Below are 23,795 nucleotides of genomic sequence, written 5' to 3'. Positions count from 1 at the left end.
CCATTACAATGAGCCCAACCTCCTATAGCTCCTCCCACCACAGCATCCCTTGGTTTAGGGTAAACCAGAGTTTCATATTCCCAAGGCTCTCTCTGGGGTACAGGCTATATTCAATGCACCTGCCTCTACATCTAATCAAGAAAAATCAGAATAAAACGGGCACTTTTTAGATGGTCCCTTATTTGGGAATTCCGTCTGCGTGGTAACACCCAAGCCGTTACTGCGCCTGCGCTGCTACGGAAATGCGGAAGATGACTTGTCACTGTTGTTGTGGAAGCTGTCAGGCACGTGAGCTGTGCTACGTCGTCGTAAGTGGTAATAGGCGATATGTCGGCTGATACTCCTCCCAAGGTACTGAAAATGCACAACTTGTGGAATATCTTTGCGTCAGTTTTTTCGTATTTAGATGGATCTATCAATACATGTGAATATAACTGGATGGAGTAGAGTCCGTTGATACAGACGCTTGATCTTCCCCACTGTTGGTGGTTTCCATCAGCTGTTTCTCTTTCTTGCTAGCTAACGTAACGTTAGCTGGCTTACCGCCCACAATGCCACGAAAACATATCAATATATCTCGGTAGTTGAATTTATGACCTCGCCTGTGTTGTACTATCAGTTTCCGGTTTCAAGTTGCAAAAAAAAATCAATTCATCGGCCGAGTGTTTGCTCAATTAGCATCTTACTAACGTTACCTAGCTAGCTCATTGCTGGTCTATAACACTAACTAGTTACAGTAACTTAGCTTGTTAGCTAAACTGGCTGGCTATTTGGTTCAGTTATGGATTCCCTAGCTAGCCATCTAGCTACCCTCCCACTAAAATTGCTCTTAGTAGTACATCTTATACTGACTGCACTGTTCTTTCTGAGATCGCTACCTCTCTGTCACATGAGAGCCTAACTGACCAATGAACGCAAATGTCAATAATGTTTCAGTGGACATCCGTATCCAACGGTCTCGTTGTTGTAGTTGGCAAGTGCACTTGGATATAACGTGTTACAATACTGCTAGACAGTGGTGGAAAAATGACCCAATTGTCATACTTGAGTAAAATTATTTGGTTTTAAATATACTTAAGTATCAAAAGTATAGATCATTTAAAGTTCCTTATTAAGCAAACCAGGCAGCAGCATTTTCTTGTTTTTATATTTACAGTTAGCCAGGGTCACACTCAAACACTGACATTATTTAAGCAATAAAGCACGACAGGGTGTGGTATATGGCCAGTATACCACGGCTAAGGGCTGTTATGTACAACGCCTCGCGGAGTGCCTGGACACAACCCTTAGTCATGATATATTGGCCATATACCACACCCCCTCGTGCCTTATCGCTTAAATAATGACTGAGTGTGACCTGGCAATCTGTAAATAAATGGCTGTCAGTTAAAATACATATTTTGTCATACCCGTGGTATATGGGTAGGGCTGTTCTTAGACACTATGCATACGGTCTGATATACCACGGCTGTCAGCCAATCAGCAATTATAAACTGGGTGGTTCGAACCCTGAATGCTGATTGGCTGAAAGCCGTGTTATATTGCACCGTATATCATGCGTTGAGTTGTGCCTAAGAACAGCCCTTAGCCATGGTCTATTGGCCATATACCACACCCCCTCGGGCCTTACTGCTTAAAGCATGTGTGTTTAGTGAGTCCACCAGATCAGAGGCAGTAGGGATGACCAGGGATGTTCTCTTGATAAATGTGTGAATTTAAAAAAATTCCTGTCCTGCTAAGCATTCAAAATGTAACAAGTTCTTTTGGGTGTCAGGGAAAATGTATGGAGTAAAAAGTACATTATTTTCTTCAGGTATGTAAGTGAAGTAAAAGTTGTCAAAAAATATGAACAGTAAAGTACAGATACCCCAGAAAACTACTTAAGTACTTTAAAGTATTTTTAATTGAGTACTTTACACCACTGCCAACTATTGTTGGCCAATATTCTTAGTAATAGTGAGGAAGAATAACATGTAGAATGTCAACGGTAGGCTTTTAAGGCAATATAAAAACACATAGATAGCTAAGCTGTTTGGAAATAATGTCACCTATTCATATTCCTGCTGTATTGTCTTTTTCTTCAGGTGCTATTTGAACATGAAGGTGTTTTCATTCACTCAAATACTGAAGACAGTGAAGACCAAGATCTGCTTGTTTCTGGGTTCCTACGTATTATTGATAAGGTATCAGTTGTTGATTGTATTTATAATATTTAATTGCTGGTTGCATGATTGCTTATTGTGTTTTTAATATTTACCAGGATGGTGAAATCATTGTGGAATACAAACCCTTGGAGGACACTGTTGATCCATCCAACATGCTCTGTGCTGGCAAGGTTTGACTTTTTATTTTTAGTTATTTTTATTTAAAAAAAAAATGTTTTACTCGCTGAAATGCTACCCAGTTGTTCAGCAGCAGTGTACATTTACCACCATGTAAATTGGATGGAAAACCGATCATGCGTTTCAGATCACAAGTATTATCTGATGCGTCTTTATAGAAGATTTGTGTGTATTTGTCAAAGTTTTCAACAATGGCGAATAGGGATAGGCTTCACAAACAGCCGCCTTTCAATAACTATTCCATTAACATTCTTTACGATTCAGCAAATTCCAGAACTCCAACAGTTAGCAGCACCTCTCACACATCTGTTTTAAAATTCTATAATTTGAATGATAATGATAGGTAAAGGCTTGAATCATGTTATTAACGAGGCATATCCATTCCATTCCCCCAGGATTCCAGCTCAGTGATGGAGTGGGCCTATTGTCCTGGGGAGGAGAGGTCGTCACCTCAGCAGGCCGTGGTGCTGGAGCAGCAGCAGAGCTACGAGACCGAGTGGGACATGATCAACGCAGTCTCCTTTCCCAAGAGGAAACCCTGCTCCAACGGAGAGGGTGGGTGGACAATTGGGTGCATTCGTTGTAGCTCGCCCGGTACCACGGATGGAATGCAATGCATCCTACATGTAACATGAGCTTTGTTGCTGATGCTTCGTTCAGACTTATTCACTCAATACATGAGTTAATTTACAGCAGAAGTTGTCTAAGTAGTGTGAAGTGGGATTGAAATTATATTAAATTAAAGTAATTTGGGGTTTGCTTATATTTGTCCTGTAATAGTGTGTCACTCAGTAAACAACTACTCGAGTAAAAGTCCAAAAGCATTTGGTTTTAAATATACTTAAGTATCAAAAGTTAAAGTATAAATCATTTAAAATTCCTTATATTAAGCAAATCAGGCAGCGTAGTTAAACAAACAAAAAAAAATATATATATATTTTATTTTATTTTTTACAGATGGCCAGGGTCATACCCCAACCCTCATACACTATTTACAATTATAAACTGTGGTTTGAGCCCTGAATGCTGATTGGCTGAAAGCTGTGATATTTCAGGATGTCATTGAAATGCGTTTCTTGTATATCCCCTGAGATATATATATATATATATATATATATATATAATAATTGACAAAGGAAAGCCCAAACCTTGGCAAGAGATTATCATTCTTTCATATATATATATATATATATATATATATATATATATATATATATATATATATATATATATATATATATATATATATATATATGAATGATAATCTCCACTTTTGGTTTATTAAGGACTGAACTTGAATTGCATGTTGACTTAACAGATAAGATCAGAATGAAACTGGATTCATTCCTTTGCTTTCTTCCAGGTGCATTGAACCACACGCATGAGAAAAGCAAGTGGTCCTTCACCTTCAGTGTGTGGGACTTGAGGTCTATCACAGTGAAGGAGGAAGGCTGGTCCCGTCTGGTGTTCGGAATGAAGGAGCCACCCACCTCACTGCCATCCCTCCACTTCCACCAGGGGGGCAGTGAAGGCTTCCTTGACTGCCTGAGGAGATACATCATAATCACAGAGTGAGTCTCTGTGTCTGGTCTGCTAAACTAGTTTGCATGGTCCAACTGGCTCTGAAATGGAAAATAGTGGTTTGACGATTAATCAATCAAATTGATTTATCAGCAGTTGTCACAAAGTGCTATAGAGTAGACGCCGAAGAGCCAGGAGGAGCAGACGTGGTCAGTGAAAAGTTGTTCGAAAAAAGAGACCTAGAGAGGAACAAGGATCAGACGTTGATATATTCTGATTCCATCCAACACCGTGGTTATTGCAGGAGTACAATTTTGTTTCTAAGTGGAATCGCGGATGCTAAATGATCTCTGACAATGTTACGTAGGCCAGGTAATGTTACACTACACTGCATCCACTACGGTATCACCAGCAGAGGGAGCCTCTGAGCCCATTTGAATCACAGGTTGATTATGTTCTTTATTACTACTCCAAAGGACAGTGAATGAGTGTCAGTGTGGACAATGACTCAGTATAAAGACACTGTATGAGTGTGTATGTTTACAGACAGTCTAAGAAAACAGTAGTTACACAGTAGCGTCAAACCTATTTGTGAGACTTTCTTGGACTGGATTACAAAAAGAACACCAGCCCCGTCGCGGATGTTGACGTCTTGCTGCCAGACAAATGAAACAACTTCTTTGAGGACAATACAGTGCCACCGACGCGGCCCGCTACCAAAGACTGTGGGCTCTCCTTCTCCATGGCCAACGTGAGTAAAACATTTAAACGTGTTAACCCTCACAAGACTGCCGGCCCAGACGGCATCCCTAGCCGCGTCCTCAGAGCATGCGCATACCAGCTGGCTGGTGTGTTTACGGACATAGTCAACCAATCCTTATCCCAGTCTGCTGTCCCCACATGCTTCATGATGGCCACCATTGTTCCTGTTCCCAAGAAAGCTAAGGTAACTGAACTAAATGACTATCTCCCCGTAGCACTCACTTCTGTCAACATGAAGTGCTTTGAGAAACTAGTCAAGGATCAGATCACCTCCACCCTACCTGTCACCCTAGACCCACTTAAGTTTGCATACCGTCCACAGACAATGCAATCGCCATCACACTACACACTGCCCTAGCCCCTCTGGACAAGAGGAATACCTATGTATGAATGCTACTCATTGACTACAGCTCAGCATTCAACACCATAGTACCCTCAACATATCATTAAGCTTGAGACCCTGTGTCTTGACCCTGCCCTGTGCAACTGGGTCCTGGACTTCCTGACTGGCCACCCCCTCAGGTGGTGAAGGTAGGAAACAACCTCTCCACTCCGCTGATCCTCAACACTGGTGCCCCACAAGGGTGCGCTCTCAGCCATCTCCTGTACTCCCTGTTCACCCATGACTGCGTGGCTATGCACGCCTCCAACTCAATCATCAAGTTTGTAGACGACCCTACAGTGGTAGGCTTGATTACCAACAACGACAGGGAGGGAGGAGGTGAGGGCCCTCAACGTTGACAAAACAAAAGAGATGATTGTGGACTTCAGGAAACAGAAAAGGGAGCATCCCCCTATCCACATTGACGGGACAGCAGTGGAGAAGATGGACTCAGTGTTCATATCACCGACAAACTGAAATGGTCCATGCACACCTCAGGAGGCCAAAACATGTGTCTTGTCACCAGAGGGTGGTGAGGTCTGCTCAACGCATCACCGGGGGCAAACTACCTGCCCTCCAGGACACCTACAACCCGATGTCACAGGAAGGCCAAAAAGATCATCAAGGGCAATAACCACCTGAGCCACGGCCTGTTCACCCCGCTTTCATCCAGAAGGCGAGGTCGCTACAGGTGCATCCATGCTGGGACAGAAGTTGTTTTTCAATCTCTATCTCAAGGCCATCAGATTTGTTAAACAGCCATCGCTAGCACAGAGAGGCTGTTGCCTATCCACAGACTTGATATCATTGTCCATTTTAATAATGCCACTTTAAGAATGTTTACATATCTCACATTACTCATCTCATATGTATATACTGTATCCTTCACTATCTATTCTTTAGTATCTATTGCATCTCAGCCGCTCTGTCACTGCTCATCCATATATTTTATACTTATATATTCTCATTCCTTTACTAGATTGTGTGTATTAGGTTTTGTTGTGGAATTTTTCAGATATTAGGTTTTGTTGTGGAATTGATAGATATTACCTGTTAGATACTTCTTCACGGTCGGATCTAGAAGCATAAGCATTTCGATACACATGGTTAGCAGATGTTATTGTGAGTGTATGTTAGCAGATGTTATTGTGAGTGTATGTGACCAATACAATTTGATTTGATTTTGAGGAATAAATGCCAAATTTTACCTCTTGTAGCAATGCCCACCATTAGACCAGGAGTTAATTGGTAGGTACAATTGGTAAGCTACCTGTGTTTTTCCTCTTTTTGGCTCTGACAACGTTTTTTTATTTTTTTATCAGCTGAAACACTGTTGGACTTTTCATGGTGTTTCTTATCTATATGCTAATGCTAGTGATTTGCATAAGATGTATAGCAAACACTTGGTTTCCCTCTCCTGGTCCCCTCTTCTGTCTGACTGATGTTGGGGTTAGCGGGCAGTTTCTCCTCATGAAAGAGTCTGGTTTTCTGTTTGAGGCAAATATCACAACAGATAATTCCTCCTATATAGAGGCACTGTGCTCCTCTATCGCAGTCAGAGCAGATAGCTGTTATTAAAGTTCTTATCATGGCTTTTCATAATGAAATTGTTTGGATTAAGTACCGGCTGGCCATTTTCAGCCAGGCGTCTGGTTAGAACTGAAAACAGGCGATGATTGACATCACATCCTGTACCATGCCTTGTCTCACATTGTATATCTTATTTTTGTATGATTAATCCTCTATTAATTGACGTGAATTTGAATAATATTGGGGCTTTCATGGGCTTTGCATGACAAAGAAACCCCTCACGTTTTTGAGGTATAGGGTATATGTTGTGTTCTGTCCCTCCCCTCATATAGAATGCCTTTATCTGAAATAGAGCTCACTTCATAGGGATGGATCTCTACTTATAGGCTGACAACAAATACGTATTTTTTTTAATTCTCTATTTCCTCATATGTTTTCAGGGCCCCAGATGATGAAACCTGCCTGCTGGTCAGCACTCCCAACCGAGCTCTTTCTCAGTCCTTCGAGAACCTTCTGGACGACAACAACTACGGCCTTGTTACTGTAATGTGTCGTGCAATATACCTGTTATACGAATGGCACTGTATGGTAAAAACGTACTTTAGCAAAACGGTTTGCACAGAAGTTCGTTTTTGTTATTGGATAAATTCAGGTAGTACATCTCTGTTTCAGTGAGTTTTTTTTTTTTTTACCTCAGTTTGGTTGCCTAATTATTTTGACCCTGTTTCCCCAACAGAAGCTGAAGAAGGATCCCTATGTGACAACGTTGGGTGGCTTCTCCAAGGTCACCAACTACATCTTCGATGCGTTCCGCGGCCCAGAGCTGGAGCAGCAACAGCGGAAGCCCCATGAGGAGGTAGCTGACCTGGACATCCTGGGACTGGGAGAGGTCATCCCGGGACTGGGAGAGGTCATCCCTGGCCTGGAGATCAACCAGCAGGAGGAACCTGGCTTTGAGGTTATCACCAGGGTGAGTAGTACATAAAAACTACATGATCTTTATTTCATGACTTTACTTGTGTCTTGCACCTGGACGTTGCTGTATGTGCGTCTGTTGTGATTAGTGAGTAGGGGATCCCCTGGTCTGACTATGGCTTTATCTTCCGAGGCAAGCCAGCAGCTGGATGCAGGGTGTAATGATAACGGCTGCTGGCACAATGGGTGTCTGGCCTTCAGCTGGGGTTTGACTTTTAACGTGGTTACAGCGCAGAAGAATGCATGGTCTTATTGGTTGGTGTCTCTCAGATGGACCTGGGCGCCAGGCCAGAGGTAACAAGGAGGGAGCCACTGTCTGCAGAGGACTGGGCTAAGCACCAGGACCAGGAAGGAAGGGTGGAAAATGTCCCTCAACTCAAGAAAATCATATTCAAAGGCGTATGTTGAGTTTTGTAAAATTACCAGAATGATGAAGCACCTTCTCTAGTAAATCTCCAGCCAAACTCTCTGGGACAGTTTCCCAGACACAGAATAAGCCTAGTACGGGACTAAAAGGCACTTTAAATGGAGAATTTCTATTGAACATGCTGTTTAGCCCAGGGCTAGGCTTAATTTGTGTCTGCCAAACTGACCTTCTATATACATTGGTGTGGTAACTAACTATCCATAAAAATTCTGGGTATGTCTATATAGTGATTCCTGTCAATGTTGTGCTGATCCTGCAGGGCTTGTGCCATGCGGTGAGGAAAGAGGCCTGGAAGTTTCTGCTGGGGTATTACACCTGGGACAGCACCTATGACGAGCGGAAAGGCCAACAGAGGAGGAAAACGTATGTGTGCTTTACTAAGACAGACATTCTATATGAAACCCACATGTCTTTCTTATAAGACAGGAATAGTCAAATGCAGATTTTGAGTGGTTTCATTACCATCAAAGTGGCTGTTACCATGAAGGTCATAAGGTCTTTGTTGACATTTTCCTTTGTTAACCAGCAGAGCCATATGAGATTGTGAATATCAGCAAAGTAAAATGTAATTCTGAAGATATTCTCTTCCCTCTCTTGCTTCCCCCTGGTGAATAAGGGATGAGTACTTCAGGATGAAGCTCCAGTGGAAGTCGGTGAGTGAGGAGCAGGAAAGGAGAAACTCCAGGTTAAGAGACTGCAGGAGCCTGATAGGTAATACATATATATATCTACCCTGCTGTCTTAGGAGAGTTGTTGTTGATGATTCATTTCAAATCAAATGTTATTGGTCACATACACGTGTTTAGCAGATGTTATTGCGAGTGTAGTGTAATGCTTGTGCTTCATTACTGCATTGTTGGAACATCTACAAGTTGTATCTAACAATTTCACAACATATACCCAATGCACACAAATCTAAGTCATTTTAAGCCTTTTGGCTTTTGTTTCATCACTTGTGTTGTTTTTACTGTTAAATGTGTTGTGATTTTAAATGCACTTTTAGATCAATTTTGTTCATGGATGCATCTGTAATGACTGCCTTAGCATGGTGTACCTTTCCTGAACGAGGCGTAGTATGGTTCTTTATTTATCATCTGTGAATGTGTTGTCTTCTCAGAGAAGGACGTGAACAGAACAGACAGAACCAACAGGTTCTATGAAGGCATAGACAACCCAGGCCTGGTGTTACTACATGACGTCTTGATGACGTACTGCATGTATGATTTTGATCTGGGTAAGTTGTAGAATTATTGCCAAGAAGTGCAGCAGAGATAATTTATGTGAATGAAAATGTCATCTGATTGGCATAGATGCAATCAATGTCCCTTAGGAAATTATTGTAATTTACCTGTGGTAACGGCAATCATGAGCTGACAACTGCATATCAGTGCGATTTTTGTTAAGTTCACCTTATTTAACGTTGTGGGAATGTTTCCTTGTACTTGTCTCCAGGTTATGTTCAGGGTATGAGTGACCTCCTCTCCCCGATCCTCTATGTGATGGACAACGAGGTGGATGCCTTCTGGTGTTTTGTCTCCTTCATGGATCAAATGGTGAGTAATCAGATTAGCTTTGTTTTGTCTGCTGCTGTTAGTTTGACAAAACAAAACTAATGTTAACTTTGATATGCCTGAGTGTGACTCTTTCATTACTCAACCATAACGTGTGTGTGTGTGTGTGTGTGTGTGCGCGCAGCACCAGAACTTCGAAGAGCCGATGCAGGGCATGAAGACTCAGCTGATCCAGCTCAGTACTCTGTTGAGGCTGCTGGACCTGGCCTTCTGGAACTACCTCGGTACGTAACACACCTCAAACATTTACCTGTTTAGGATCAACTTACAAAAGTATATACTTCTTTTATATATTTTTATTTTGCATGAAGCCATAAAGATTGAGGCAAATCCTGAAAAGAAAACTAAGCAAATATGCAGATTATCAACCAATACCAATAGTATTTTATAGTTTTAATTTAGTTAAAGTTAAAAACAACAACCTATCTTTGAAAAGGAAGTAGCGACTGACTACCATCCTTGGTCCCATTTGATGTCTCCTCATCAGTGTTTTGTTTTGGTTCCTCCAGAGTCACAGGATTCAGGTTACCTGTATTTCTGTTTCCGGTGGTTACTGATCCACTTCAAGAGGGAGCTCAGTTATCCAGATGTCCTTCGTCTGTGGGAGGTGAGTGCTGTTCATGCATCGACCTATCAGCGTAAGTGTCTCCCTTGTAATTTAGGGGGAAGTCAATCTGTCAGTCTCGCGCTTATGAGATTTATTTAATGATTCTAGTTGATTATTACTTTTCTTTTTGACTTCATGGTTTATCTTTATGCATTCTGATGGTTCTTGTTAATAAGACTTCCGGGTTCTGCTCAGGTCATGTGGACTGGCCTGCCCTGCCAAAACTTCCATCTGCTGGTGTGCTGTGCCATCCTAGACTCAGAGAAAAGGAAAATCATGGAGGAAAACTATGGCTTCAATGAGATCCTCAAGGTAACAGCTGTTATTTGCAAGTTTCAACTGGTTTGTCAGTTGAATTCTTTTTTTTTTATCAGACATATTTTCAAGGTGGGTTGTTTGGAGTGTTTTGTAAGTTATTTCGTTTTAAATGTCATTGTTTTGTATGTTATCACAGCACATCAATGAACTATCAATGAAGCTGGACATTGAAGAAATCCTTCACAAATCAGAGGCTATTTGTATGCAGATCAGAAGTTGTAAGGTACAGTATGTTCAAGGATTGCTATTTATTTATACGTTCAATTAAGTCAATAACCTGCAGATTCATAATTACATATTGGTTGTATATAATCTACATTTTCTTATTTCATTTCCTTTCAGGATTTGCCTTATTCAATAAGTGAGATCCTGGGATTCAACACAGAAAGCAAATTTCCCAGATTAGAAGGGAGGGAGTTTGGAACTCTTGATTCCCCTCAGTCCCCCAGACCCACACAGAGACAGGAGGTATTCTCTAATGGTCACAACAGACATTACAGAGAACCCCCTACTCACAACGGCTGCAAAGTCTCCTTCATATCATAGTGAACAATATCATTCACACAGACTTTGCAATGTCCACATACCAGAAAGAGTATTTTGGATTCAGTTATTGGATAAGTTGGTAACTGAAACCAGTTTATCAAGTAACTATAAGAAGAAATTTGAAGAGAAAAGAATGAAAAAAATGATTTAATTTTTTTTGTACCATATTGTCTTTCATTGAAATGGTAAGTCATTCCTTCAATCCTTGCTAAGGATATTTTGTAAAGACGGGCAAGGTGAGTTTGCATTGTAAAGTTATAATGTGCTGTTTTTTATTTAAACTATAACCTTTTCCTGAGTCATGCGCACAAGTATTCAAATCTAGTCCTGGGATTTCAATGTTTATTGATTCAAATTTTGAGAAGTTAAGGAAAGGCTTATAGAGTTAAGATTTGTCCAAATATTAATTTGATAGTAAATGACAAAAGGCTGTACAATATGTGTTGTCTTGACGCTCTGTGATAATAAGACACTTTTGAAGATTAAAATATTTAGAACAAAACAAAAACCAACATGTCCTTGTTACTCAGCTTTCCCAGTGAATTAAAATAAAAAATATAGCCTTTGATTGTGTACTCAAACATCAGTACTAATGCGTTTATTTAGGTCCATAAGATTGGACCTTTTCTTAGTGATGAAAGATTTCATTTTAACTCTCATTTCATATGTATCTGGTACTGTATTGATAAAGCCTCTTGAGTAGAAGGATCCGGTCCCACCTCGTAGACGTGGCCCAAAAATACTATTTGAGCAAGGTTGGGTCCAGTCCACCCATATCACTTGTATGTAACATTTTCCTGGAAGACTTCCTTTGACCATATTTGGCAAAAACTCAAATTGATTTTTGGGCTCCAAAATATCAATGGTATTACAATTTTGTTGACTGTTTATACCATAGTATTAAAAAATGGTTTTGCTTGTTCTCCAACTATTTTAATTGTGGATTGTCTATCTGGCCCAGGAGGAAAACAGTAGTGAGTTCTTCAGAACTCATTGAGTTGTGGACTATTACTTAAGGCAATAAAAGCAATCCTTTTAAGATTTATTTCAATTTATCCTGTTGAATATGCGACTGATCCTGTTACATGTGTTGTCATTTCCCAACTTTCTTAGCCAAATTACTAAGAACAGGATGTATTTCTACTGTTTCGAAATACTCTTTTTAGTGAATTGGCTACAAATTTGTCATCTCATAGTTTGATAATGCACTTGACCTCGGATTAAGAATTACGTCTCTCTCTTCCCTTAAATGAACAGTTCACATGAATGTATGTGTGTGCACTGATAACAGATCCGTAGATAACAGGTCCGTATTTACAAAAACTGTTTCCTGTCACTTTAGGTATTGTCCTAATTCACATGGGGATATAGCTTTTGTGTTCTTGGTGTGTTGCAAGAAAACCTAAACCTGTTGGATTTTTTTTTTTTTGTGCAATTTTCCATAATGTCAGCCATCTGTATTAGCCTTTTGTCTCCAATATTTACATGGTATACGCCCTTTTTATATTCAAATGACCAGTCATTCAGGAAGTTGTGCAGAAATGTCACACTGTGAGTCATTTCACTGCTGCTTGAAGTATCAGACTCACTCACGTCTTCCCCCATAATTCCACTTAAAATGCAGGCCATGCACAGCTTCCAAGTGGCATTTCACCCTTTCAAGTCTGATAGACGTCAGGACGTGACGATCTTCAGCCTTGGTGACAGTTCACAGCGATGCCTGTGTCTTTGATGGAAGACATTTGGAGATGTCTCAGACATAGATTGAGGGTCTCAGACTGGGAGGGAATGGGAAGAGTGAGGTGGAGGTAGCCTGCCTATCACAACGATCTGCTCATAATGGGCAGGCAGTTAGAACAAAGCAGCAGCACCCCGGCCTCGGCTCCTGTCTCCCAACGCTCTTTCATTTCCTGTCCCACAGGAAATTGCCTCAGTCAGCCGATAGGTTATTGCCCACAACTATGATTTATTTATCTGCCATCTCCCTGGGTTTTCATTAAAGAAGAGGCTCAGGCTGCTTTGTGTTGACTGACAGGTGCTTACTCACCTATCTGTAAACATTGGGGTTGATAATGACTGAACGGCAGAAAGAGTCTGAATATTCAGAATGGACAGCACAATTTGTTGGGAAGCCAAACACACCCAGTCTCATCAGTTTCTGTGTGAGGATACACAATATTAGTTAATCCAGTTGTCACCATAGCTCATGTAAATTGTATATGCAGATGAGAATTTTGTCCATTACATTCACTGTCCATGATTGTCTCCATGATGTCATTTCCAGGGGTATGATGGAAGACCACACCTTATTGGATGGGGACAACCGACGTTAAACAGTATCTGAAGTACTCCATTCTCTTTTTCCTTTGTTCGAATGCCAATCATGGTTTTGTAGATCAGGTTTAAAGTACAGTAGGCCAATACCAGAAGAGGCTGGTGGTAGGAGCTATAGAAGGACAGGCTCATTGTAATGGCTAGAATGGCAGACATGAAATGTTATCAGGACCACAATGGAAATACATCCCAGACTTACTGCTGGTGTCCTTTACAAAGAAGGAGAGCTGTTCTACGAGTGATCTAATAAAAAGTCAACAAAAGTCTATAGAGGGGCCGTTACTGCATCAATGTCCGCTACAATAGGGCGCCCTGGAGGTTTTGTAACGTTGTGTAATTTCGGCGAAGTATAAAAAGTGGCAATTTTAGGGTGTTGAATAGCTAAAAAGTTGTGTTATTTTTTGGTTATCTGACCAGAACTTAAATACCCATCTAGGACAGGAAAGATTGTGTTCTGAAATTGGACAGTGGGGTCACTTCTGTGTTTCTTGTAAAAGGTGTTGTCAAACTGTCTGTGACACTCATTTACATAAACAGTCCTATCCATGAGTACAACCGATCCACCCTTATCAGCAGGGTGGGTAAGGACTGACAGATCGGATTGTAAATCAAGCAAAGCTTGTTTTTCATCCTTAGGTAAATTATGGAAAGATATTTACTCCTGTATGTTCTTAAGGAGATGATCAACATATTTTTCAACAAGTCTGCAATATGTCTCAATAGAGGGATTGCGATTGGTTGGAGGTACAAAATAACTTGTACTTCTAAAAGGAGTCGGAGTATGTGCAGGTGAGCAACCTACATGTTCAGTAGAAATATCACGATTAGGGGAGCTAAAGTATTTCCTTAAACGGATGTTTCTAAAAACTTAAACATGTCTACCTTAACATCAACATTTTTGCACTGGTTTGTAGGCACGAAGGATAACCCTTTATTAAGCAAGAAGATATGGGCAGGGCTCAATATCTTGCTTGATGAATTAAAAACACTCAGTCCCGTATCCTCCATGATTTAACAATGGAAATACGTCCCAGACTTGGTGTGTTATCCTCCATGATTTAACAATGGAAATACGTCCCAGACTTGGTGTGTTATCCTCCATGATTTAACAATGGAAATACGTCCCAGACTTGGTGTGTTATCCTCCATGATTTAACAATGGAAATACGTCCCAGACTTGGTGTGTTATCCTCCATGATTTAACAATGGAAATACGTCCCAGACTTGGTGTGTTATCCTCCATGATTTAACAATGGAAATACGTCCCAGACTTGGTGTGTTATCCTCCATGATTTAACAATGGAAATACGTCCCAGACTTGGTGTGTTATCCTCCATGATTTAACAATGGAAATACGTCCCAGACTGTATTGTGTGTTATCCTCCATGATTTAACAATGGAAATACGTCCCAGACTTGGTGTGTTATCCTCCATGATTTAACAATGGAAATACGTCCCAGACTTGGTGTGTTATCCTCCATGATTTAACAATGGAAATACGTCCCAGACTTGGTGTGTTATCCTCCATGATTTAACAATGGAAATACGTCCCAGACTTGGTGTGTTATCCTCCATGATTTAACAATGGAAATACGTCCCAGACTTGGTGTGTTATCCTCCATGATTTAACAATGGAAATACATCCCAGACTTAGTGTGTTATCATCCATGATGTTACTCATGTGCATGTATGGCTTTTTCAAGTTTGATGTGTGCTTGTTTTTTAAAAATGTCAAATTAATAAACTAAAACAAAAACTAAAAACAAATGGAAACCACATTTGACTGTTCCATTTATTCCATCCCTGCCATAACAATAAGCCCGTCCTCCTATAGCGCCTCCCACCAGCCTCCTCTGGCCAATACAATTATGATATACAATCGGATATGTCACTTAAATTGAGGATTCCTATGTATGATTTGGCTCCTCTCTCTGGTGTGAATGAGTGTATATTGAGAGTCCCTCTATTATGTTACCATATTTGACTAATGGATTTGCATTCAGAAAGGTGGATTAATACAGTGAACGCCATAGGCTGCATTTAGAGACTCACAGCTCCCTCACTAGCTTTAAGCACCAGCTGTCAGAGCAGTTTACAGATCACTGCACCTGTACATTGCCCATCTGTAAACAGCCAATCTAATTACCTCATCTCCATACTGTTATTTATTTATTTAGCTCCTATGCACCCCAGTATCTCTTCTTGCACATTCATCTTCTGCCAATCTACCATTCCAGTGTTTAATTGCTATATTGTAATTACTTCGCCACCATGGCCTATTTATTTCCTTAACTTGCCTCATTTGCACTCACTGTATATAGACTTTTTGTTTTCTTTTGTTCTACTGTATTATTGACTATGTTTTGTTTATTCCATGTGTAACTCTGTGTTGTTGTATGTGTCGAATTGCTACGCTTTATCTTGGCCAGGTCGCAGTTGTAAATGACAACTTGTTCTCAACTAGCCTACCTGGTTAAATAAAGGTGAAATAAAATTAAAAAATACAATAAAAATGTTTCACTAATTGGTCTTTTGACCAATCCCATCAGATAATTTGTAATAATGTATTTCCTAATGTATTCCCATGGAGTTTCCTGCCTCTCCAAATAAAGGGAAGAGATGGCTCTTCACACACACGCACCCTTGCCTGGTCTATATGCATGTCAACAGCAGAGAGAGGGAGGGGATGCCTTACCCCCTCTGCCTCCATCACACTATTTAAAGGAGCTTCAGTGGTGCTGGCTGGCAGAAGACGAGCCTAGTGTAGCTCAGTGGAGGAGGAGGAGGCAGTAGTAGTAGTAGTAGTAGTAGCAGTAGCTATTGTAGAGAGTAAAGACAGGGTAGTACTGTAATAGTAATTATAGTAGACACCAAATAGGAACTCTGGATCCGGAACATCCTCTCCAGTGCATTGGGAGGTAACGCGTGACTCTCCAATTTAATGTTTAGTAGAAATCAAATATTGAAAACATACTGTGACATTTGGGTCTACAAAGAGACCGTCATCAACCTTCAACTTGAATTTGATCAGAACATTCTCTCCATGCAGGCAGCCCATGGTGATGGCGTCGTCCCAGCTGAGGAAGCGGGGCGGCGGCCCGGAGAAGAGGGGTGGCCCAGAGCCAGTGCCAAGAATGCAGCCTGCCATGATGATGTTCTCCAGTAAGTACTGGTCCCGGCGAGGGCTCTCTCTGGACTCGGCCATGTTTGACCAGCAGAAACAACACCATACCGGGGGACAGATGGTAAGTGAAAGACTGCATGGAATGAGATCTAGTGTCCTCTGCAATGGAGGGATTGGATGGTTTGTTAGTTGACTGGTTGGTTGGTTGGTCGGTTGATTCATTAATTTAAACTGTCTGCAATACATGGATGACTTGAAGAATGGGTTGATTGATTGGTTGGTTGAGGTTTGAGGCTCTCCTGATAACTGCATAAACTGCATGTTCTATTTAGTGCACATCATTTTATTTATTTTTCCACTGGACTGTATATTGCTATGGACTTTCTTTTCTGAGTGAAGCACACTTAATCAGTTTTCTAGGCAACCATATCTTAGTGTCCATCACAGGGGGAGGAAATCCTCTTTCTCATGACATGTTCTTATGGCTAGCTTGCTCATCTCTCTGGTCATGTCAAAGATAAGAAGGCGTGTTAGTAGAACGGATGGTTTAAGGCACTGAGTGAGACTATTGATTGAAATACTCAGGCTGGTTTTAATGTGGCCTACACTTGGGAAATGGTTTGGTAATCAACATTCTATCTTCATGCATCAATCACCTATCAGATCTTGTATGTGCTGTGTTAACTTGTTTATTGTTTATTAATAATTGTGTTAACAGGTGGACATGTGCTGGTGTAGCGACGGTGGTTCAGTGACCTCCGCTCGCATGATGAGTAACCTTGCCTGAGACCCGAAGACTGTTTCTGTCTGAGCTTATGCCTAGCTAGGGTTTAGCTCAGTGGGTAATCCTGTTTGAACCTGATCAGTCACACTGGGTTACATCTGGTCATCTGTATCGACATGTCTGTGTCACTTTCTGTTCCCTGTCCGACAGTCGCGCCGGCCCTCCTTCTGTCCAATAGATGAGAACCCAACCGACAAAGAGATCAGGGAGAGCAGGGAGTCGGGGAAGACGGCTGTTGTTTTCTCTCTGAAGAACGAGGTTGGCTGCCTGGTCAAAGCCCTACGCCTTTTTCAGGTGAGTATCTACTGTCCTGCTCCACCCCATTTGCCCCAACGACATTCTCTCCTCTCCTCATTGTCTATTCTCTGCTTTTCCAGGAGAAGCATGTGAACCTGGCTCACATTGAGTCGCGGATGTCCAAGCGCATCGCTACAGAGGTGGAGATCTACGCCGACTGCAGCTGCAGCAAGAAAGAGTTTAATGAGCTGCTGGAGCACCTCAAAGACCACGTCAATATCATCTCCTTCAACACGCCTCAAAACCAGTGGTCTACAGAAGCAGGTATGACCCAGGAGTTTTGTTGTAGGCTTTCAGTTTGATAGTTTTTCAGGACATATTCAGGACATAAGCCACAGCTTATTAAGGTCTCAGTTCAACATTCACATCTGTATGGGCATATGTGGAATACTGAGTGACTTACAGCAAGAACATGAAGACATTTAGCTTTTGTTCATGGTTCAGAGTGAATGTACACATCTTATCCATATCATCTTATGTTCTGTTTGTTGTCTCATCTTGTAGGAGTATAAATGTATCTGAATGGAGATCTGTGAGTACTGAGTGACTTTTAACCAGACAAAATGTGCTTTTGTTGACCATTTCTTCTTTGTACAATTTAGTGCTAGTGAAAACTATTTTGACATTTTATTGAATGAGTGTTCATCAATGACTACTTGATGTATGTGAAATTCTCAGAGTGGGTAGTGCTTCAGTTGAATGTGTGTAATGCTTTACCCTGTGTATATATGATGTGTGTGTAATGCTTTATCCTATGTATACATGATGTGTGTGTGTGATGTGTGTGTGTGTGCTTTATCCTGTGTATACATGATGTGTGTGTGTGTAATGCTTTATCCTGCGTATTCATGATGTGTGTGTGTGTGTGTGTGTGTGTGTGTGTGTGTGTGTGTGTGTGTGTGTGTGTGTGTGTGTGTGTGTGTGTGATGCTTTATCCTGTGTATACATGATGTGTGTGTTATGCTTTATCCTGTGTATAGATGACGTGTGTGTGTGTAATGCTTTACCCTGTGTACACTAACGTTCAAAAGTTTAGGGTCACTTGGAAATGTCCTTGTTTTGAAAGAAAAGCACATTTTTTGTCCATTAAAGTAACATCATATTGATCAGAAATACAGTGGAGACATTGTTAATGTTGTAAATGACAGACCCTCAAAACACCAGTCTCAACGTCAACAGTGAAGAGGCGACTCCAGGATGGTGGCCTTCTTGGCAGAGTTTCAAATAAAAAGCCATATCTCAGACTGGCCAATAAAAATAAAAGATTAAGATGGGCAAAAGAACACAGACACTGGACAGAGGAACTCTGCCTAGAAGGCCAGCATCCCGGAGTCGCCTCTTCACTGTTGACATTGAGACTGGTGTTTTGCAGGTACTATTTAATGAAGCTGTCAGTTGAAGACTTGTGAGGTGTCTGTTTCTCAAACTAGACACTCTAATGTACTTGTCCTCTTGCTCAGTTGTGCACCGGGGCCTCCCAATCCTCTTTCTATTCTGGTTAGAGCCAGTTTGCGCTGTTCTGTGAAGAGAGTAGTACACAGCGTTGTACAAGATCTTCAGTTTCTTGCCAATTTCTCATATGGAATAGCCTTCATTTCTCAGAACAAGAATAGACTGACGAGTTTCAGAAGAAAATTCTATGTTTCTGGACATTTTGAGCCTGTAATCGAACCCACAAATGCTGATGCTCCAGATACTCAACTAGTCTAAAGAAGGCCAGTTTTATTGCTTCTTTAATCAGGACAACAGTTTTCAGCTGTGCTAACATAATTGCAAAAGGGTTTTATAATGATCAATTAGCCTTTTAAAATGATACTGTTGGATTAGCTAACACAACGTGCCATTGGAACACAGGAGTGATGGTTGCTGATAATGGGTCTCTGTACGCCTATGTAGATATTCCATTAAAAATCTGCCGTTTCCAGCTACAATAGTCATTTATAACATTAACAATGTCTACACTGTATTTCCAATCAATTTGATGTTATTTTAATGGACAAAAAAAATAGCTTTTCTTTCAAAAAACAAGGACATTTCTAAGTGACCCCAAACTTTTGAATGGTAGTGTATATATGATGTGTGTGTGTGTGTGTAATGCTTAATTCTGCATATATATGATGTGTTTGCATCCTTAGATGGGGAGGAAGTTCCTTGGTTCCCCCAGAAGATTGCAGAGCTCGACCAGTGTTCTCACAGAGTGCTGATGTACGGATCAGAGCTTGATGCAGATCACCCAGTAAGTTAGTGTGTTCACTGCTTGGCCGAGTCATCATCGCAAAATTAGAATTGTCTCTCAACTGAATGACCAAAGGAAGTAAATAAGACTTAGATACATAGTGTTTTAATATATACTGAGTATACAAAACATTAAGACCTGCTCTTTCCATGACGTAGACTGACCAGGCAAATCCAGGTGAAAGCTATGATCCCTTATTGATGTCACTTGTTAAATCCACTTCAATCAGTGTAGATGAAGGAGAGACGACAGGCTAAAGAAGGATTGTTAAGCCTTCAGAAATGAAGACATGGATTGTGTATGTGTGCCATGAATGGGCCAGACAAAAGTTTTAAGTGGTGCCTTTGAACAGGGTGTGATAGTAGGCGTGTGTCAAGAACTGCAACACTGGACCATCAAGAATGGTCCACCACCCAAAGGACATCCAGCCAACTTGACACAATTGTGGTGAAGCATTGGAGTCAACATGGGCCAGCATCCCTGTGGAACGCTTTTGACAACTTGTAGAGTCCATGCTCCTATGAATTGAGGCTGTTCTGAGTCATTAGGTGTTCCTAATGTTTGGTATACTCAGTGTACAACTAATGATCATAATTCCATGATTATATATATAAAAATATATGTATATTTGTGCTGATAATACTCAAGGAATTCACAGGAACTACAGAATATCACCACTGTTGGCTGGTTGACTTGACAGATAACTCTGTGTGATCCTGTTCCTTATCTAACTTCTGGTCCCCTGCTCTGACTCCAGGGCTTCAAAGATAACGTATACCGCCAGAGGAGGAAGTACTTTGTGGAAATGGCCATGAATTACAAATAGTATGAGTAGTCTCTTCTCTTCTCTTTCTTTACTGTGGAAACACTCTGGTAACCTGTTATTTTCTTACACTAATACTGTTATACTAATTGCAGTGTTAGCACACTATTTAGTTGGTATTACAATGTAAATACAGATGACAAATAACAGCTCAGTGTGCATATGATATAATAAAAGAGTGTAATGTAAGTGTGGTTATATCCTTATCTGCATCCACCTCCATTACCCAGTGGCCAGCCTATCCCCCACATCAAGTACACCCCAGAGGAGGTGAGGACCTGGGGTGTGGTGTACAGGGAGCTCACCAAGCTCTACCCCACACACGCCTGTAGAGAGTACCTGAAGAACCTCCCCCTGCTCACTAAGCATTGTGGGTATCGGGAGGACAACATCCCCCAACTGGAGGACGTGTCCCTGTTCTTGAAAGGTATAGGCTGATGAATACCTCTAACAACCCTGATGACCGTAACAGCACATTGTTGTCACCATTATCAGTGTACAGTAGAACCATAACACATTCACTCATAACAGCAAGACTGAATCAGCCTCAGATAGTTTGGTAACACGTTCATCCTCACTGACATTGTCAGTCTCACCTGTGTAACCTCAGGCGGACCCTAAAAAAACACATCTGTCATTGAAACTTCAGGTCCAAAGAAGAAGACATTTCCTTCCTTCAAAGTTCCCTAAAGGCATTGGCCATAATTATCATATATTGATCCTGTTGTTTGTGTGTGACTGTTTCAGAGACGTCTGGGTTCACAGTGAGGCCCGTGGCAGGATACCTGTCTCCTCGGGACTTCCTGGCCGGTCTGGCTTACCGGGTGTTTAACTGCACTCAATATGTCCGGCACAGTACTGACCCGCTCTACACACCCGAACCGTGAGTACATCATCACCAGAGGTATAACATGTTTCGAGTTTCACAGCCCTTGGCATCGCATTACTTGTTCAAACTGAAGCACTCAACATCAAAGTAAAATAAACGATTGTATGATTATTCGAGAGGGAGAGAGAGATGGATAATGATAACAGGATAGAAAGAGAGAGGGGATAACGATAATGTGGAGTTTAGTCTGTAGCATATTCTTAGTTTCGATAGATGCCGTTTGCATTTCAATAGCCCATATCTAATGATATCAGAATATTATCTGATATCTGGATATAGGGACACGTGTCATGAGCTGCTCGGTCATGTTCCACTCCTGGCCGACCCCAAGTTCGCCCAGTTCTCCCAGGAGATAGGCCTGGCATCTCTAGGGGCATCTGACGAGGACGTACAGAAACTAGCCACCGTGAGTACAACACCCTGATAATGCACCTAATGCAGGGTGATTTGTAAAAAATTCTAAAAAAATAAGCGTGATTTGGATTTTGTTACTTTGATATATATTTTTTTTAAATAAAAGCTTACTGACTGTTTCGTTCTATGCTGTTGGCAGTGTTATTTCTTCACCATTGAGTTCGGCTTGTGCAAACAAGACGGCCAGCTGAGGGCCTATGGTGCAGGTTTGCTGTCATCTATTGGAGAGCTGAAGGTAAAGTGCAAACACACACACACACACACACACACACACACACACACACACACACACAGACACAGACACAGAGAGAGAGTGACACCACAGTGACAGGCTGATTATTTCCTCACAGCATGCCCTGTCTGACAAAGCCTCAGTGAAGATGTTTGACCCTGGGACCACCTGCTACCAGGAGTGCCTCATCACAACCTTCCAGGAGGTCTACTTTGTCTCTGACAGCTTTGAAGAAGCCAAAGAGAAGATGAGGTAAAACTAAGGGCAACCCAATGGCTTAATGGATAACAGTTTATTTTTAAGGATTGGGGTAGTACCACTCCTCTCACAATTATTTGTTTGAAACCCATTTTGCAGCAGTATATGTGTTCTGGAGGCAGCGACTTAAACCGCTAGGCCAGACCATCCTAGGACATGAAGGTTGTGTGTTTGATTCCCACATGGGCCACATATACTGAATATGAGAGTCTAGGAATCAGGACAAAGTTATTCAAATTGCTCCTAAAAACTGCATGCTCTAGTTTACTAGGTTACATGCTGACAAGACAGGAGTCCACTGGTTTAGTAGGTTACATGCTGACAAGACAGGAGTCCACTGGTTTAGTAGGTTACATGCTGACAAGACAGGAGTCCACTGGAGTAACTCTTCTTTGCAGTTAGGTATATTCCTTCTACCAACAGGGAGTTTGCCAAGACGATCAAGAGGCCGTTCTCAGTGTACTACAACCCCTACACCCAGAGCATAGACCTGCTGAAGGACACCAGGAGCATTGAGAATGTGGTGCAGGACCTTCGCAGTGACCTCACCACTGTGTGTGATGCCCTGGGCAAGATGAACACATACCTGGGAATATAGCAGTTGTGTATCTTGGGCATACTTATCTTGGAAATATGTTACTTATCTTGTTGAATATAACATCTTTGTGGAAATGAAACAGACATGACCTGTACAGTGCACAGATATCTCTTAAAATTAAAATAGTAAATGTTACACTTAAAAAATAAATAACATGTTTGAAGTGACATGAAAAAGAAATCAGATCTATTTTCCACTCAGAGTTTATTGTATAGAGCAGGGGTATTCAACTCTGACCCTACGAGGTCCGGAGGCTGCTGGTTTTCTGTTCTACCTGATAATTACACCCTTCTAAATCAGTCCCTGATTAGTGGGGAACAAATAAAAAAATGCAGTGGAACTGGCTTCACGTTCAGAGTTGAGTTTAAGAGGGATAGAGTATAATACAGAAAATAATATATGGATATGTTATACTTGAAATATATAGTATTTGAAATTGTTGGTGAAAATTCAGAGATATTTTTTGACTTATTCTGTACAGTGCATCAAATGTGAAGAATACAACAGGATATTCATGAGTATTGCATTGTTATGCAGTCGAAATGTGTCGCAAATATGTCAAATGTAACTCGGCTGCCATTTGCTTTGAAATAAAGAAATGTCCCAAATGTAATTCAAATACAATACAAACATTAGGAAAAGAGAATCATTGTTCTAATATGTTTAATGTCAGGCTTCTTTGGCCTTAATGTTGTAAGTATATGTATACATGTTATGCTAGGACTGGAATGGTTTATTCTCTCTGATGAGGTAACTGGTGTAATATTCCATTTGGAATCTCTGTGCTTTTGCTTTCATGTATCGTTCGACTATACTGTTTTCACT

The 23,795-nt window shown here is 41.1% G+C and overlaps 2 protein-coding genes across 2 annotated transcripts; both read left to right on the top strand.

The window, feature by feature from the left end:
• The first annotated feature begins 233 nt into the window (after positions 1–233).
• LOC139375018 (TBC1 domain family member 15-like) lies at positions 234–12,026 on the top strand. Its single transcript, XM_071116382.1, has 17 exons — positions 234–351; positions 2,085–2,183; positions 2,261–2,335; positions 2,738–2,897; positions 3,706–3,913; positions 6,978–7,080; positions 7,274–7,507; positions 7,783–7,911; positions 8,199–8,302; positions 8,556–8,650; positions 9,057–9,173; positions 9,392–9,492; positions 9,635–9,734; positions 10,020–10,117; positions 10,313–10,429; positions 10,572–10,658; positions 10,778–12,026. Exons 1-17 carry the CDS (start codon positions 328–330, stop codon positions 10,979–10,981), a joined length of 2,055 nt encoding a protein of 684 aa, XP_070972483.1. The 5' UTR covers positions 234–327; the 3' UTR covers positions 10,982–12,026.
• Positions 12,027–16,196: 4,170 nt separating this feature from the next.
• On the top strand, positions 16,197–23,337 carry LOC139382835 (tryptophan hydroxylase 2 (tryptophan 5-monooxygenase)). The gene is made up of 13 exons (XM_071127072.1): positions 16,197–16,233; positions 16,365–16,560; positions 17,374–17,517; positions 17,601–17,785; positions 18,493–18,530; positions 19,656–19,756; positions 20,514–20,581; positions 20,810–21,006; positions 21,327–21,462; positions 21,748–21,874; positions 22,022–22,117; positions 22,233–22,366; positions 22,796–23,337. The coding sequence occupies exons 2-13, from the start codon at positions 16,372–16,374 to the stop codon at positions 22,968–22,970; spliced, it is 1,590 nt and encodes a 529-aa protein (XP_070983173.1). The 5' UTR covers positions 16,197–16,233; positions 16,365–16,371; the 3' UTR covers positions 22,971–23,337.
• The last annotated feature ends 458 nt before the right edge of the window (positions 23,338–23,795 follow it).

This window comes from Oncorhynchus clarkii, chromosome 2 (genome assembly GCF_045791955.1).
Source record: "Oncorhynchus clarkii lewisi isolate Uvic-CL-2024 chromosome 2, UVic_Ocla_1.0, whole genome shotgun sequence".
In the NCBI taxonomy this organism is placed as follows: domain Eukaryota; kingdom Metazoa; phylum Chordata; class Actinopteri; order Salmoniformes; family Salmonidae; genus Oncorhynchus; species Oncorhynchus clarkii.
This window is presented reverse-complemented; position numbering and strand designations above follow the sequence as displayed.

What these genes read in the sequence shown, in the direction of transcription:
- LOC139375018 (XM_071116382.1), top strand. Translation starts at nt 328, where the DNA reads ATGTCGGCTGATACTCCTCCCAAG. An exon ending in AGACTGCAGGAGCCTGATAG is followed by an intron (nt 8,651 to 9,056) that starts GTAATACATATA and finishes TTGTCTTCTCAG; the next exon opens with AGAAGGACGTGAACAGAACA. An exon ending in GCTTCAATGAGATCCTCAAG is followed by an intron (nt 10,430 to 10,571) that starts GTAACAGCTGTT and finishes ATGTTATCACAG; the next exon opens with CACATCAATGAACTATCAAT.
- LOC139382835 (XM_071127072.1), top strand. Translation starts at nt 16,372, where the DNA reads ATGGTGATGGCGTCGTCCCAGCTGAGGAAGCGGGGCGGCGGCCCGGAG. An exon ending in CAGTGGTCTACAGAAGCAGG is followed by an intron (nt 17,786 to 18,492) that starts TATGACCCAGGA and finishes ATGCTTTATCCT; the next exon opens with GTGTATAGATGACGTGTGTG. An exon ending in TGTGTGTAATGCTTTACCCT is followed by an intron (nt 18,531 to 19,655) that starts GTGTACACTAAC and finishes TTGCATCCTTAG; the next exon opens with ATGGGGAGGAAGTTCCTTGG.